Here is a 17,388-nt window from a genome sequence, read left to right as displayed (position 1 = left end):
GGAAAGCTGTTTTTAAAAGCCCTTCTTCTGGTAAAAAATGTTGCATCACATAATTGGAGATAACAGGAAAAGTAGGAGTTGTTATTTGTATTTAAATAAACATCTGCTAGGAAAGTCCAATTTTTTCCTCTGCTTCTGAGCAAGCCTTTCATTTTTTTGCCATCAGGCAAGTTGAATTATCAGTGTGTTTATCCCATGCCTTTCTACTGTACTAGAAAATATTCCACGATGTTGCCAAGCCATGAGAACTTTCTCTTGAAGAATTAAGAGGTGAGGTTCTTTTTCCACTCACTCCATATGCATTTGACATTTCTATGCCATAGACATTATGAATATGTGATGTCAGCTAGAATCGTATGCTCTTTATTATACAGTAGCATACTTTTAATTAAATTGCAGTCAGAATGTTTTAGAATACAGATGCCTAAAAGTATCTGAGGCATCTGAGGAAAACCACAAGGTAATCATTTAAAAGGACAGAGCCGAGAAATATTTTCCATCTTTCAGCTGGCATTCAAAATGCCAAGAATTCATAAACTCATGGGTTTAGTATTTTTTTTTTTTGGTCCTTGTTCCATTTTAATCCTTAGTCTCTAATAACTCAAGGAAGAAAACAATCTGAGGGGAATATAAATTAAGTGCCATTCTTCATTGATCCCTGATCAATTTATCTTTGCCATTTCAGTTCCTTCATGCGATGGAAATGATTCCAAATAAGTGATTATATGGTTAACCCAAGTGTTTCCAGGAGAGAAGGAAAAAGGAAATTCAGATACAAAACATAGATGCCAAAAAAAGGGATGTATTAAGAACATTCTTCAAAGCCAACTGGAGATGAGAGTGAGGTGCTATAGGCATCCAATCTGCTGCCAGATTGGGGTGGTTATGTGGGCAGGTTCCAAGAATGGAATGATATGGCAACTCCACCAAAGGATTCCCAGATTTTCCTTTTTTTATACATGAAAAAATCCCATCTTTCACATATATCAGAAATACATTCTCCTTTCCAGGGCTTCTAGAATTATGGGAGTGTTTATTCTCACCTTTGCTTCTAGATATACACTTGGGGATCTTTGAATAGTTTCTGTTTGGAGGAATGAAAAATATAGATTAAAATATTTCTTCATTACCTAAGTTTTGCTAATGAATGATAAAGGTCTGACTTATCCTTGGTTTTATGGGGCCACTATGGTGGGAGCTAGGAGGTATCAGGGTGGGGGGCTCTGGAGATTTGGTCCAGAGTATACAGTTCCCAACGGAGAGGAGGGAACATAGGTCAAGTGAGATTTACAATATCCACAGCATCAAATAATCAGAGTGGGAGACTAACTGTTTAATAGACTGTGAGGCTGGTCACAAGGTGTATGTACTGACTAGAGAAAGATCCTCAAACCTGCCTATCAGGGGAAGGGCAGGAGTCCAAAGAAAGAACCAGGAATAATTGAAATGCAAACACAGAAAGAGACAAGCTGGTTTTGATTGCGTGTTTCTCCCTCAAAACATCCAATTACTGTGTTCAGTCAGTATTTCCAAGCTGCCAATCAGGATCAGATCAAAACGCAGAAATCAACAGTAGATAGCCGTGACTGAACTTTGAAGTAAAAATTAGAAAGTCATTTAAATGCTCTGAACCTCAGTTTCTCCATCTATAAGGGGAGTTCAAAATAAATGATCTTGAAGAGCTCTAAAGCTATTACCTTAGTTAGCTGTGTGGTCATGGGGAAATCATTTAAACTAAGCCTAGTGGTAAAATGGTTAAACTATTTCATAAAAATTTTGTTGTCACTTTTTTTAGTATCATCTGACTCTTTGTGGCCTCATTTGGGATTATTTTGGCAAAGATACTGGAGTAGATTATCATTTCCTTCTCCAAGTCATTTTATAGATGAAGAAATTGAGGCAAAAAGGGTGAAGTGACTTGCCCAGGGTCACACACCTGGTGTCTGAGATCACATTTGAATTCAGGAAGATGAGTCTTCCTGACTAAGGTATGAAGTGTCAAATAAGAGTTTTCATGAACTAAAAAGCATTATGGAATTTAAGATACAGTCAAATGCCAACTCCTCCTGGAAACTTACATCCTCAGCCAGAAATGGTTGTTCATTTTAAAATCTCAAAGCAACTTTTTGCATAGATCCGAGGCTATGTCAAAGATAACACTAGTTTTCTGCATCTCCTCTTGTCGACCTATTAGTCCGAGTTCCCTGAAAACAGTAACTACTTCTCATTTTCCAAGTGCCTAACAAACTAATAGATCCTTAATTTGTTCTCATGTGAACCTGATTAACAGAGAATTGATTTATGTCCATCCTTATACTTCACATAAGGCATATTGGAGAAGGCAATGAACGTAAAGTTCTCACTCACTGTCAGTAAGGGTCTTTGACCAGCTAGGGCAGTTTACAGTCTGTCTCCCCAGTCCATCATCATGATCATGATCATCATGATCATTCCATTTGATACCAAGTATCAGAAGCAAACTTCCATGGTTTTTGTAGCCAAGCCCCCAGACGCAGCAAATACTAGATCATTCAAAAATCTAAAATCTGAAACTTTTGGGACTCTAGTCCTACTAGACCTCTTTAAGGGGCACAGACTGGTTTCTTCTATCTCAAAACGGTATCTATGTAAATATTTTTGGTCTGGGGAATTTTTTGAGAGGGATCCTTAGAGTCCCCTAAAGTTTTAGTTTACAATAAATTAATCTGCAGTCAAAAGGGGGTGGGGGAATCATGTAATATGCACTAATAGAAGTAATTTTAGGGCTGCTCACTGTTGAATTAACCATATCACAGCTCCCCTCCATTAGCAAGGATAATGGAACATGAAATAAATATAATTGTTTTTATGGACCCAGCTCATTGACTTTTTTGTTTAGAGAGAGCTGAAGAAAATTAATGTTTTCATATTGAAAAGGACAGCTTTTCTAGTGTGAATAGACCATAGAGAAGGAAATAAGCATTTATACATAAACACACCTATAAAATATGTATTTAAGCCAGATACCAGAAACTGAAATGGCCTCCCGTCTCAGTCTTGTGCTCTTTCCTCTACCTCACCGAAGTTCTGACTTAATTCATCAAAATGGCTATTGACACTGCAAAAATGATGTTATTAATGCCTAAGGACACTTGTAAGTAAAAGATCTTCAAACAGCCTACATTTCCATTAACATATTATTAGCTTAATGGAAAATGGTGACTTAGTAAAAGGACCTTGTTATATATGTAAGAAGCAGCATAAATGATGCCCGCCATCTCTCAGCTCTAACGTTCTACAGATTTTTTTTAATCATAAAGAATAGATACTGTATCCAAACACTCCATTCAAATGTTCATTACACTTCTATAATAAAAATGGTCTTAAAAGGTCCATTAAACACAGCTATTTAAATTACACAGATACAGCCATGTCCATTATAGGGACCATTATAAGCTGCTGAGAAGACATTTCAAGGGGCTAAGAAAAGCTTTGTCAAGAGGAAGCTGCCCAATAGGCCAGGGTCAGTCTGGGCGTGACCAAAAAAGATCAAGATTCTAGAACCAAAGGAGGGAGTGGTTAGGAAAACAATGCAGCCCAGGACTCAGAAATCTGGTTTCCACAACTCTGCCACTCACCAATCGTGTGATCCTAAACCAATGAAATGAACAGAAATAAAGGAAATGTGCAAAAATCCACATGAACATCAAGATGGCAGAATGCTAGGGCAATTTTAAAAGCTGATGAGACCCAAGGCTTCATTGGGAGGCATACTATTCAGAACGGAGGTATGATAATCTCACTGTTGTCCACTGTTCTGGTCTATCTATTGAGAGTCCAATTGGGGCCATCACATTTTAGGATGTTAGAATGTACAGCCAGATGGGAGAGGACTGTAGACCGGACCATTCAAGGCTAGGGTGAAGGAAATGAGGGTATTTAAGCTGTATCAAGGTTTAACCTACAGCAAGATCCTTCAAGTACTGTATGTTGTTGGGCCCCAAAATGCAGAACCACAACTAGTGGGCATCAGTCAGAACTAGGATTTCATATGAACAGAGTAGCTTGAAAAAACCTTCGAGATTAACCTTTTTTTCTCTACAAATAAAACTGAAGGTCAGAGAGAACAAACACTTGGTCAATACCAAACAGATGACACCTAAATCAAGATTTAAGTCCAGGTCTTCTGAGACTTCAAATCCAGCGGCTTTATATATTATTTCCTAACAATTACAATTGTCCAAAAGAATGACTTTTTAGGAATATCAGAAGAGATTCCTATTGCATAAATTGTCTTTTGAGGTCACTCACTATCCAGAGCACTGGGTATGCAGCCCCTGAATCCTGGTTCCAGTAGACTTTGGATATCATTTTCCCTTGTGGACCTGTTTCCTAAACCATAAATTGGAAAGGCATCAGATTATACTCCCTCCTAGTTTTAAAGTCTCCCACCAAAAAGAAGATAATAGGTCATTTAGAAAGGCAGATGTCAAGAAATGTTTTGAGGTTTTTTAATTTTCTAGGATTAATTTTCAAATTGCACTATTTATTGTGCAATCAGCAGTGCAAGGAAAGTATTTCCTGCCCAAGTAGTATTATGTTGTCAGAATGCATATGTATATATATATAAGCTACATTTTTTTTTGACTCGGGGGAGGGGGCTGTCTTGAAACATTTGAAAAATAGAGCTTGGTTCCAAAAGTCAGAACAACAAAAAAAAAATCAATGGGTCAAAGTTTTCAAAGTTATAAGGGTAAAATGTTGAGTTAATGAAAGGAAAAACACATGGAGCCAGTCCTCAGTGGAAAACCTAACCCTGGAAGAGGGTGGAGGGCCCCTCTTCACTGGATTCTTCAAGAGGTAGCCAGTTAATCAAGTCTGTGCATGGGTTAAAGAGGGCTCATGAAATCCCTTTCAACCCTAAATTTGCAACAAGTAAATATAAAATGTAGGTTGGGAAATCATGGGTCTGTGGTGCTTAAAGTCAAAATTGGCTTTTTTGCTTACTTTTAATTACCCCTAGCCTGGGAGAGGTCTGGTGTTGCCAAGGCAACCACAAGCAGGACTCAAAATTCAACAGATCTAGGTGCTTTTTAGGAGTAAATGAAATATATGACCAAATAGCCCTTGAATGTTTTAAATATCCAAATGGCCCGTGGCAGAAAAAAAGGTTACCCATCCTTGTTCTATGACCACAATTTCTAAGACTTACAGACTTACTTGCATTGACTCATTTTAGTATCTTTTAAACAGTTCTCTATTTGGGGAGGTTCATTTTTTTCCTGTGGATCAAGGTCCCCAACTTCTAGTATAAAATGAGTCTTTATAGGCTCCCCAATTGTATTTCCATTTCAGAACTTCTTTCTCAAAACCATAGCTATTTAAATATATTCAGCCTAAAGGATTTTGTGACACTGTCTACAAAATAAACTACTGAAAAGGAACACCCATCAGTCAAGATGCTCATGAAACCAAAGTCCAAGATATAGGAAGAGCAAGGGAGCAAGGGTTGTAGCTATCAATCCATTGTACCCATTCTAATTAACTAAAAATTCATCTTTGTAAGAAATCACACTTCTCTGACTACCAGATTCTCTTTTTGTGGATTAAATTATTCCTTTACATAAAAAAACCCCATAAATGTTAAGGTCTTTAGGATGCAGTCAATTCAATTATTTTTAACTCCTCAAATGAGTTATTTAGGTAACTCTCAACAGTACCAAAGACCATAATCCTTAAGTAGGGAATTGGAATTTAAGACCATGCAAGCTAAGCATATAAAAGTATATTGGTCTAAATAATTTGGTTTTATGTGGAAAATAAATCATAACAGTTATTTCAAGAAAGTAACATTCATCAATATAATTGTAAACTGCAATTTTATTATCCATCCCTCATGACTGAAATCTCATGTAAAGTGCCAGTTAGTAATACTTCTCAGCAGAACATGTGTTATGCCTCTATTTTCTTATTTTTAAAACAAATACAATAAAAGTAGAGGGTGACTCTCATTCTTCTATATTCAACCAACAGATGCTGAAACTTTATGTATTAACCTGAAAACAGGCTTTCAGTAATGCCTTCCACCTGATCAAGTGAAGCCAAAGGAGATCCCTCTGTGATCTCTTAATGGTAGGCACTTGCTCAAAACCCCCCCAAGTGCTCATCAGAATCATTCATACTAAAGCTAAATTTCATGTAGTGAAATTCTTTTATCAACATATAGCTAAAATGTTCCCAACCTAGTATTATAATTCAATCTCAACTTTTCTAACTTCTGGGTTAGGTTACTGCAACTCACCTTTCTAGTTTATGTTGAACTATGCACAAATTATCCATTTCATACAGATCAGGATAAAGAAGTAACTGTTCCAAAAGGTTGTTTTCTAAAACATGGAAAACCTGCCTGGTCTTCCCTCTCCCCCAAATGCATGGTCTATATATCGGGAACAAAGGAGCTTCAGAGTAACTCCATGACCAAATGATTAGTAATGAAATGAAACCATCAAAGTGGAAGGTCCATGTCCCAAATGCAAACACAGCCAATTTATCTTAACTTCTTAAGGAGAGGGGCCAAAAGAAGTCATCCTTTTTGGCTAAATGATACCCATGACAAGAAACAAATGCCCAGAGTCAACCCAAAGAACCCAAGAAATGAGGGCTATTTATGTGGCTAAAGGATGCTTTTGTGATCATGATAAACTGTTGGTAGAGCAGAGGACAGGGAAGAGTGCAAAGGAGGGTCTATCTAGCCCAGTGACTGGGAAAAACAGCTTCAAGGCCTGCTGTAAATATAGTATCATCTAGGTTCTTATTAAAACCTCCCTCAAAAAGACCCATCAACACTCTTTCAGAAAGTAAATCTATACCTAGAACCAAAAATTACTAGGAATTCACTTTGAACAACATTGTCAATGATCAAAAGAATCCAATCACTAGTCTCTGGCATTATTCTATTTAAATATACATTTTCATTATGAAAAATAGTTGTTTTAGTTAAGATGGTGTACTTCATTAAATTTAACTAAAAAGTGAAATGCTAATTATGTTTACTAAGTTTTACTAAGCCAACTTCTTCCCATGGTCGATAGCTCTATTAGAAGCCTAGGAATCCTTTCAAACAACTGCATAACTAAAACTGTCAGGACAGATAGTTGGTGAATTTGCCAAATGCTCTTCTGCTATGGGGAGCCTTTAAAATGCCCCCATTTTAAGGCACTGAGGTATACTGCCAAATGCACATTTCTTGTATTCTGAGTTATCAAGTAGAAAGCCATGGGAAAGCCACCTATGTATACATGTTATATCCTAACATATGATTGATCTAAACTTAATTACTGCATTTTAGGTTTTTAATTGGGCAGATTATTGAAAGTCCTATACCCTTATTTCCCCTTCACTGCGGCTGATTTTGAAGCTGAGACAAATTTAAATTTCACATTGTTGTAGGCAATCAGAATTCAATTTAAATATACAAATACCCAGGGAAGGGTCTTAAGATATATAACATAATAAAATTTGAACCTGATTTATGCTCCTAAATAACATCTCAAACATGCAAAAACTCTAGGAGAATACTGTTTTAAAATTAGCTTCAACTCCCCCCAAAGCCCTGCACATCAATCTGGATTTACAGTTTTATTTATAGAAAACAAAGCAGCTGTATTGATGAGATCTACAAAGAGCATTATTCATTATGATATTTACAGTTTTAAGCAACACCTTGGAAAAACAGGACAGTTTCAATTTTACAACAAAGAAAGGAAACACACATATAAAGACAAATGCTGACAGAACTTAATATTACAAGAGGACTCTTCATTCTTGATACAAAACCCAGGGATCATTGGCTGGACAAACTAGAGCTTCTTAATCTGACTGTCCAGGTCATTAAAATATGGATGGTTCAATGCCATTTTGCCAGAAATTCGTTTGGCAGGATCATAGACCAACATTTTCTGAAAAAGAAAGAAATAGAAACTTATTCAGGAAATTATTATACCAATGAAACTAAACAGATCATTTAAGTTTTCTGTTACGTTAATGTCCATCAGCACCAAGCAAAAAATTAATATTAAAAAGCCTTTGTAAGATTCAAACAATCCACAGCACAAAGTCTTACTCCAGGGAATTTTAAATACCATCCTTGCCTCTCTTAACCAAGAGCACTAATTAAAATAAAATAAACACCTCCCCCAGTTCATTAGTGCTAAGAAACCTCAAGTGTCAATACTTTTTTGCTCTTGTTAATTCTATGTTCAAACATATACACATTTCAGGCTCATAATTTACAAAAAGGAATATAAATTTAGGCCAGGAAAAATAAGATTAACATTTTAATTTAATTTAATTTTAATTTAATTTTAACAATTCACTTTTTTTGGCTAAGAGCAATTGAAGATTCTTCTGAAAGAATTGTGGCTCATAACTGCAGTTTTTTTTTCAATATTGCTTCTAACATTCTTAAACCAAAAGGAATCAAGGCGGGGAGGGAGAGGGAACCAGGTCATGCATATTCCAGGGAGTTGACTTAATATTAGACAAAAATTAATTTACACAATTGAAAGAGCTAAGGAATCTTTTTAGTTCAAATTGAAGTAGTACTAGATTGACCAGAAAGTGCCATTAGACCCCTGAGGCCAACCCGAATTGCCTTGAAATCATCACATAGATGCAATCTGTAGATGAATAAACACAAGGCCCCTGCAATTTGAACCACTACTAAGACAGGAATGAACAATGACTGTGGGCTCCTTTGCAACCAACTGATGAATATTAATGTAATGGAACATTATCATACCGTTAAGAAATGATGAGTGAGAAAATACAATTATTTTTATTAACTGCTATTGCTTGAAAGAAGCAGGGCCAGAAGAACAACATCCAGTGCCTGCAATAATGGAAATGAATACAGCCAGATCATCCAAAACCACTTTCCTCCTTTCCTCGGGGAGGGGACTATGTATTTTGGGGTTTTGTGGGGGGAGCTGTTCATAAGGTGATTGATATCTTCCCAAGATCACAACAGAAAGCTGGTTTCAACTTACTGCTTTAATTTGTGACAAGAAAGACTTGTAGAATGAAGTATGTGTGGGTATGTACATATAAAGAGATAAGATCTATATGTATATGCATATATCTCCACAAAATGATCATGGCATGTAAAAAATCAAACTAAAACAAACCTTGCAAGACTTCAGAGAAGCTAGACTCCTCATCCCTGAGACCATATCCACAGCATTTTACTATTTCTTGGAGGATTAAAGCCCAAAGGGGCACTCCAAAAACACTAGACTTGGGGCATGCTTACTGGGGGAGAAGTCAGAGAAAGGAGCACATCTTTGGCTAACAAAGGGGCAACTTGGAAAGCCAAGGAGACAAAGCACATGAGGACCTAGACTCCAACCCTCTCTTCTGAGGATAATGGAATCCTCTCCGCTAAAGAGCCCGGAGAAAAGAGGGGTCTGCCTCTGGACTCTCCTTTAAGGCCTCCCAAGTCCTGGGCTCACACCCATCAGATGAAGGGGTTGGGAAACAGGGTCTCACAGACACTTCTTTTGGCTCTAGATTAGGACCCTATGCACAAATTCTCACAAATAAATAAACAAAATCTACAAGCAGTGAAAGACAAATCATTATAAATGATTAAAGAATAATGGTGGTATTGTGAGTTGATAGACCCTGGACACAGCTCTTCTCAGCAGTTCAGAGAGCTGGGAAAACCCTAGAAGACCTGCTATAGACAATGCTATTCTCACCCAGAGGAAGAAAAACAAAACAAAAAAAACCTTCAAAACATGAACACTTTTTAAAATTTCTCTTCTGTATTTCTTTCCTATCTCCTGGTTTTCTTTATAATCTGTAAACAAATTCAACACAAATGTATATGCTCACCAGACTGTTCACTGCTGAGGGGAGGGGGGTGGGAAGGGAGGGTGGAAGGAAATTATGTAACTTAAAAATATGCATATGCATGTGGATGAATGTTTCAACTTTCATAACTTGCAATTGTAAAAATAAAATATCAATAAAAAAAGAATAATGTTGGTTAGAAGAGAAGTTCAAATGAACATTGTGCTCCAAAGTCTATGTATACGCACATAATATAGACATTAGATGTTGTTGGTGCCATTGTGTCTGTTGTTTTCTGGTTTTGAGCATTTCAGGTTACATGAATTCACACTGAGAATGCTTTCTGTATTCAATATTTTTCCTTATAGCTTTGGAATACAGTAAAATGCCATTAAATTTTTCATCACAACTTGTTTAGTCTTTTTCTGCTCAATAGAATCAAATTCCTGATTCTAGTTTTCGCTACCACCCAAAGTGCAACTTTTCAATTTTAGTGCATTTGGGGTCATTATTTTTGAATCTTATCATTTCTAATATGCCAAAAAACTTCTCTCATTCATTATATATAAAAAAAGTAAAAATTTGTTCAGTAATACACTTAATTCATTAATAGTGTTTACATTAAAAGCTTCTGTGTGTTCTCCCTTATGTTCTGTTGTGTTGATTGGTAATTTTTTTTTTTAGGTTCTTGCAAGGCAAACAGTTAAGTGGCTTGCCCAAGGCCACACAGCTAGGTAATTATTAAGTGTCTGAGACTGGATTTGAACCCAGGTCCTCCTGACTCCAGGGCCGGTGCTCTATCCACTGCACCACCTAGCTGCCCCCCCAAATTGGTAATTTTTTGGACTTAGAACATCATTTCATTAGGGACCCCAGCTAAGTTCACTTCACTAGCTACTCTACTCACTCTCCTGTCTCTCTTGACAGCTGTTTGACCCAACCTATGCACTCCCCTTCTGTCTTTGCCTACCCTCCCATTTTTCAACTGGGCCTTATATATTTTCTTCCTCAATTAGAATGTAAGCTCTTTGAGGATAGAGGCTATCTTGTTTGCTTTTGATATTGAAAATGAAAAATAAGCAAAGTTCCAAACTGAATCCCCTAGGATTTTAAAAATAACACATACACAACTGGGGGGGGGGGGGGGGGACGACAGTCCAACATAACAAGAATAGCCTCCTCCTTCCTGCCTGATGAATATCCCTTTAAAACTTGAAGAATCCATAACCCATGACTTGAAGAGAGATGCCACTTCTAGCCTTACACAAGGGAATAAGATAGAAGCAGAGACAGAAAGATGCAGAGACACCAATATTCATCATCACGGTTGCTGTATATCAAAGAACTGGCAACAAAGCAGATGCCCATTGACCAGGATTATCTAAAGAAATGAATACATGCATGGTACAAGCTGCTGCTCCATAAGAACAATGAATCTGAGCAAGACAGGGGCTCTGGAATTCTCTAGGAACAGAGGAAAACTGACATAAACAACAGAATAAACAGAAAGACAAGAAACTCCAAATCTAAGGTAAGGTAAGCATAGTGAACAAGCTGAAGGTGGAGCTGGAGGACCACAGGGATAGTCACCCTTCTGTGGAAGGAAAAAAAAAAATCGCATGTACAAGAACAAATTATTTCATCTTAAAAAATAGGGAATGGTTCACCATATGGGTAAGGAGAGAGTTTGGGACAAAGTGCTGTAAAAATAAAAGATAATCAGCATTTCTTAGGACACCACAAAAAAATTTTTTGGCAGGGAGAAAAGGCAGTTCTAAATGACAAAGTGACTGGAATTTTCTTTCTTTTTGGATAGAGAAAAGAGTTTACAGAGTATCTGCTAAACTTTTCTATTGCATTCAAGAGAAAGGTGGCAAGCAATATAATACTCAAATGAGTACTTGGAACATGAGTATCTCAAACTAAGTGGAGACCGAATGATCCAGATGAATAGAACAGAGACCTTAAAGAAATAAGCACTAATTCTAAAGGGGAGAAAGGAAGAATATAATCCCAAAACATCAATATCAATTTTACAAGTATTTTTTATAGTTTATCCTTTTTTCCTTCAAGACTTCTAGCCAAGATGGAGAAGAGCAGACAGGCAAGAGTTCTAAAGTCTCTATCTTCCCTTATAAATAATATGAAACAAACCTCTTAACAGAAATAAATCTCATTATATTAAGAGGTACAAAAGACTTATTGTAATAGAGGGGAAGAAGGGAGGAGATAAATACCTGAATCTTCCCCTCAGACTTGGCTTAAAGTTAACTTACACACACTTAGTTAGCTTAAAAAAATCTTACCTTTCAAGTATTAAAAGGGGAGGGAGGGACAGAGACAGGGAGGGGGAGATAAAAAAAAGGGAACTGACAGAAGGAAGGGAAGGGGGTGGATATGAGGGCAAACACACTGAAGGTGGCTATATGGATAAAGGGGGGAAAAGGGGGAAAAATACAAACTGAGGGAAGATAGCATGGAGGGCAATATTACTATGAATGTGAATGGGATGAACTCTCCCTTAAAATATAAACAAAGAGCAGAGTGGATTAAAAAACCAGAATCCTACAATATGCTGCTTACAAGAAACTCATTTGAAGCAGAGAGATACATAATTTTCAGTATTTCAAAATAAGATAAATAGGAGCTATGCATAGAATCATGAAATAGCCCAGAATATAACCAATTATGGAGGCAAGAGTTAATAAACACTTGACCAGTTTTTCCATTTATTTGCCTCCTAGTCCAGGTAACCCACATCTTTCTATACTTACTGCCTAATATTCCTCTTACTACCTTACTTTCCCTATTTAATTCTTCCAAATAGTTCAAGTACAATAAGCCTCCTAGATTCAACAACCAAAAAAACCATTATCCTTTTTATTGTATTAGGTCCCTGGTAAAAATGGTTGTGACTTCTTGTACCAAAAAAAACAAACAAAAAACCCAACCATATCTGCCCCCCTCAAAAATCACAAGCAAAAACTAAAACAAAGCACAGGAAAGTCCTAAATAAACTATTTCAATACAGAAATCAGTTTGATGCTATTTTATATATAGTGGTATATTACACTTTAACATACTCATCTAAAATGTAGGTTGGATATAATATAAAACAATAAAATCTACAGAGAGCAGGAACTTCCACAACTGGGTTAAACATCAAGCCCCTTGTGAGTTAGGGCCCACTACTCACCGAGAGCAAGTCGATGCCATTTTCATCAAGGTTCTTGACGTGTGATGTCAGACTCCCTGGTTTCCACTTGGGGAATGTATTCTTGTAGTCCTGCAGTGACTCAACTTCTGGCCACACTTCATTGTTAGGAGTCCCCAAAGCCCTGCAAGACAAAGTTAGCTAAAATATACTCTCCTAAAAAATAAATAAATAAATAAAAAATAGAACAGAACAGAACATAATAGGTTTTCTGCCCCCAAATACCTGAAGATTCGAAAGAGCTGGTCAATTTCAGAGTCCCCGTGGAAAAGAGGCTTCTTGGTGGCTAATTCGGCAAATATTGTGCCTATGCTCCAAATGTCTACGGGAGTGGAGTATCTGGCCGACCCCAGCAACACCTCTGGAGACCGGTACCACAGTGTGACCACCTAAGACGCAAATTTAAAATGGTTTACCAAAAAAAAAATACATGTTTCCTTGTTGGAAATGGCAAAACTTGTGGATTGGCATGCATTTCATCTGGCATGCACTCAAAAGAATAAAGGAAAAGTCATAAAGAATTTCCTCTTTTTGAGTAGTTATCAGAGAGGTCAGGACACTGTCAGCCCCATCCAGTTTTCTGAGGATCAAGGAACAACCCCATGGCTTTCATATATTTAAATAAAATCGTTTTATTTAGTTTAATTCTGTTTTGTTTGCAAGGCAATGGCATTAAGTGACTTGCCCAAGGTCACACAGCTAAGTCATTACTAAATGTCTGATGCACATTTGAACTCAGGTCCTCCTGACTTCAGGACCAGTGCTGTATTCACTACATTACCTAACTGCCCCTAAATAAAGTCTTATTCTAGTTTAAAATGTTTACATCGTTCTTAAATGTTACATCATTCTTCAGCTCAAAGACCACACACAGGGCAGCCAGCATGATTTGACCCTCAATTCTTTTATAAGAATTCCTCCTAAAGGATCACGTGCATATTGGTTATTATAATATAAATGCAGACAGTTACAAAAATAAAAAATTCCCTTAGGTTAGAGACATAGTACTTTTTTTTTCATGTGTAGAAATTAAAAATAAATACAGAATATGCCATGAGAACAAGGCCTAGGTATTACTGCTACAGTACAGACCACATAACCAGGCAGTCCCTGTTTACAGGCCACAAGAAAAATGCAGGCAAACGCAAAAATGATGCAAAAATTTGGAAACCCCCCATTAAAATGTCTCCCTCATCAACAAGAGCACTAGGTCTCAACAGGGCCCAGTGGAGAATGAGGGAGCATACCCCTGGCTCCTGGGGGCCTCTGATGGTTCTCTAAGTTGGCCCCACAGAAGCTTAGACTTGAACAGACTCTGGCCCTCAGGAACAGCTCCTTCAAGGCTGAAGCTCTCAGCTGCCGGGACTGTCCCAAATTTTAATTAATCCCATCTGGGTCAGAGAGCTTCCTTTAAATGGGGAGTTTAGCCGAGGGCACAGAAGCCATACTAAGCTTTCCGGAATGGTCAGAGCTGCTGCCCAGTCCCATCTGTCTGGAGCTTCCTGTCTACCCGTCCATCATGCCCAGTCCTTCCATCCTTGCTCTGCAGCCCCACCCTCTCTGGTCAAGCCCAGGTCAAGGCTGTTCAGCAGAGTCATCCTTCTGGAGCCAGAAGGGACTTAAGAGGCCATGGGACCGAGCCTCTCATTTTACAGAACAAGAAACTGGGGCTCAGGGGCTTGAATGACTTGGAGGGTGGATGGGGTTGATGGACAGCCGAACTTGGACATGATCCCTCTGGCCCACATCCTTCCTCAGGTATCACCCATCACTGATGTCAGGGGAGGAGCTGGAATCCTGCCTGCAGACCCTGCCCCCTCCCCAGCCCCTATATCCTTGGTGATCCTTCCCTGGAGAACATTGCTTGTCTCGGTCTCCCTGCACACGCCTCTGCCAACACTGACTTCCTTCCCAGGCCTAACCACCCCCTTGAACCCCTCACTTCCTGCCAGTGCAGTCAGAGACCTCCCCTCAGCGCTCTATTTGCATCCTATTCAAGAACCACGATTCTTCCATGTGTCCATAAGCAATAATAAGCAGATTTCCCGATTTCTTATGACCTCCTTCACCTCACACCCCCTCCCTGTTGTCCTCACTCTGACCTCCCCTCACCCTTCAGCGCCTTCCCAGGACATCCAGGGGGGCTAGATGTACTTGTTGGTACTCTTCAAGATCCTCTCCTCTCATACCCATCACGCCTTGCCACCCCACCATACACCCCCTTCCCTTCATTTCTATTTTCACACAGCCAAACCTCGGAGGGCAGAGGAGGTTATGATGAGGCAGCGGCTCTCACTGCTGGTCCTCACTGAAGCCAGATCTCCTGTCCTGCTCCTCCCCACATATCCTCAAGCGCTCAGATGCCCCCCATGCCCATCTACTGAGCCCCCCCCAACAAAGATGAAGCCACTCATCCGAGTCCCTGGTGTTCCAACCTACCCATCTCAGTCCTCAGATCTTGTCTGCTCCCTCACTCTGGTCTCCAAGGAAGGGCCGGTCACGGTCTTTCTTCCCAAGACAAGTTACTTCTTTCTTATCCTCTTATCCCTTCTCTCTCTCTTATTCCCTATCCCTGCTCTCCACAAAGACAAACTGCCTCCTCCTCCCTGAAGCACCCCCAGGGCTCTGATCTTCCTAAATCACTGGACTAGCAACCTTCCCTCCTCCCCTCTCAGCCCCCAGAGTACCCACACCTAGGATGACCGGTCCTTGCTCCTGTATCTATCTCATGCCTCCTCTCATCTCCCTCAACAGGAGTGAGCTCCTCTGGGGTGGGGTTGATGCTTGCTGACTGACACTGAATGAAGGCCTCACAGAGACCCTCAGGAGCAGCCAGAGAGAGATGGGACCTCCCCTGCTGGGTCCTTGCCTCCAGCTCCCCTCTGCTCCCAGCACACTGGCTGCCCCTGAACCCCACACTCCTTCCAAAGCCTCCAGAGGGGACTCTTCACTGTCCATGAGCTGCCTTGCTGGGCGGCATCTCCCACCCTAGCCCCAGTCCCCCTTTTTGTCTTGTCTGCCTTCTTTGAGGAAAGAAACTGACTTTTTTCCTCTCTGGATGCCCGCCCCATAACATAGTGACTGGCAGAGGAAGAAGTATTGATCAAGGTGAGCAAGCTAATAAGGAGAGCTCTGGGCAGAACTTTTGTCTCCTGACTGCTAGTCAATAAACACTCCACTAAACAAGGGCAAAGGAGACACTTGAACATAGAACATTCTTTTCCCCTCTAAGTGAAGAATTTTTTTAAAGCAAATGAAAACGAATTCATAGGATAATTAGGAATATCAAATCTACTAAGAAAAACTTCTTTGAACTTTCCTTACCTCGTGTGTATAGACCCTGATAGGTATCCCAAAGGCCCGTGCAAGCCCAAAGTCAGCGAGCTTAATTACACCTTTATCATCTATTAACAGATTTTGAGGTTTCAAATCTCTGTGAAGAACTCTTCGTGAGTGGCAAAAGACAATGCCTTGTAAAATTTGGTACAAATAACTCTGAAGAAAAAGGAAAAATAAATTAGAACATTTAGTCTTTTTGCTAATAAATGGCTGCAGGATTGAATTCTTCTACAGTTTAAATCAACTCAAAGAAATCAAAAGATATTAACCATAAGTAGGAAGTTCATTGAAGTCTATGATAATCATTTTTTGTTCATCATCCCAAAAACTTGCTTATAGAGCAAAATCATAGTGACATTTGCCTTTCTGAAGTTACACTACTGCAAATATATGCCCATTCAATAGTCTCATTACTTCATTCTTTTTCCTTCCAATAGAAGCTCTTGGGGGGAAATAGTTTTGTGCTGACCATTATAAAAATCAGCATGAAACAAATGACAGCCATACTCTTGAGGCTGAAACAAAGCTGGTCACCACTGCTAATCAAAGGGTCTTAACAACAAAGCTCCATGTTAAGGACAATTTAAGAGGGTTAAACTTTTTGTTAAGAACTAATCAGTGTCCTAAGTGCTTCATCATAAAGGAGTGATCTTCATGTAGCCATTCAAAGCACCAGGACTATAAAGGTTAAAAGGCAAAAATAAATTCTCATTGTATCCCAGAAGACAGAAGACCAATAGGCATTTCATTTTATAAATGAGTCTTCTGGCCCAGGGAAACATGAAGAGATGACTTCAACCCATAAAGGACAAAATTCTAGTAACAAACTATAAACATAGAAGCTCATTAGGAATTGACATTGTCTCCAAAATATTCATAGCAGTTCTTTTTGCAGTGGTAAAGAATTGGAAATTGAGGGGATGTCCATCAACTGGGAAATATCTGAAACAAGTTATGGTATATGAATTTATGGAGTACTATTATTTAAGAAACCATGAATGGTA

General features: G+C 38.8%; 1 protein-coding gene across 3 annotated transcripts in view; it reads right to left on the bottom strand.

The window, feature by feature from the left end:
* Positions 1–7,602: 7,602 nt before the first annotated feature.
* CDK1 (cyclin dependent kinase 1) overlaps positions 7,603–17,388 on the bottom strand; it is a 42,199-nt gene continuing 32,413 nt past the window's right edge. For all 3 annotated transcript variants that reach the window (XM_074232312.1, XM_074232313.1, XM_074232314.1), the window contains 4 exons: positions 16,370–16,540; positions 13,271–13,434; positions 13,028–13,169; positions 7,603–7,937 (listed from right to left, as the gene is read on the bottom strand). In XM_074232312.1, coding sequence (XP_074088413.1) covers positions 7,839–7,937; positions 13,028–13,169; positions 13,271–13,434; positions 16,370–16,540 — 576 coding nt within the window. In that variant the 3' untranslated portion in view covers positions 7,603–7,838. The remainder of the gene's footprint in view (positions 7,938–13,027; positions 13,170–13,270; positions 13,435–16,369; positions 16,541–17,388) is intronic.

This window comes from Macrotis lagotis, chromosome 4 (assembly GCF_037893015.1).
Source record: "Macrotis lagotis isolate mMagLag1 chromosome 4, bilby.v1.9.chrom.fasta, whole genome shotgun sequence".
Lineage (NCBI taxonomy): Eukaryota > Metazoa > Chordata > Mammalia > Peramelemorphia > Peramelidae > Macrotis > Macrotis lagotis.
The sequence above is the reverse complement of the archived record's forward strand: the minus strand, read 5'-3'. Positions and strand labels throughout refer to the sequence as shown.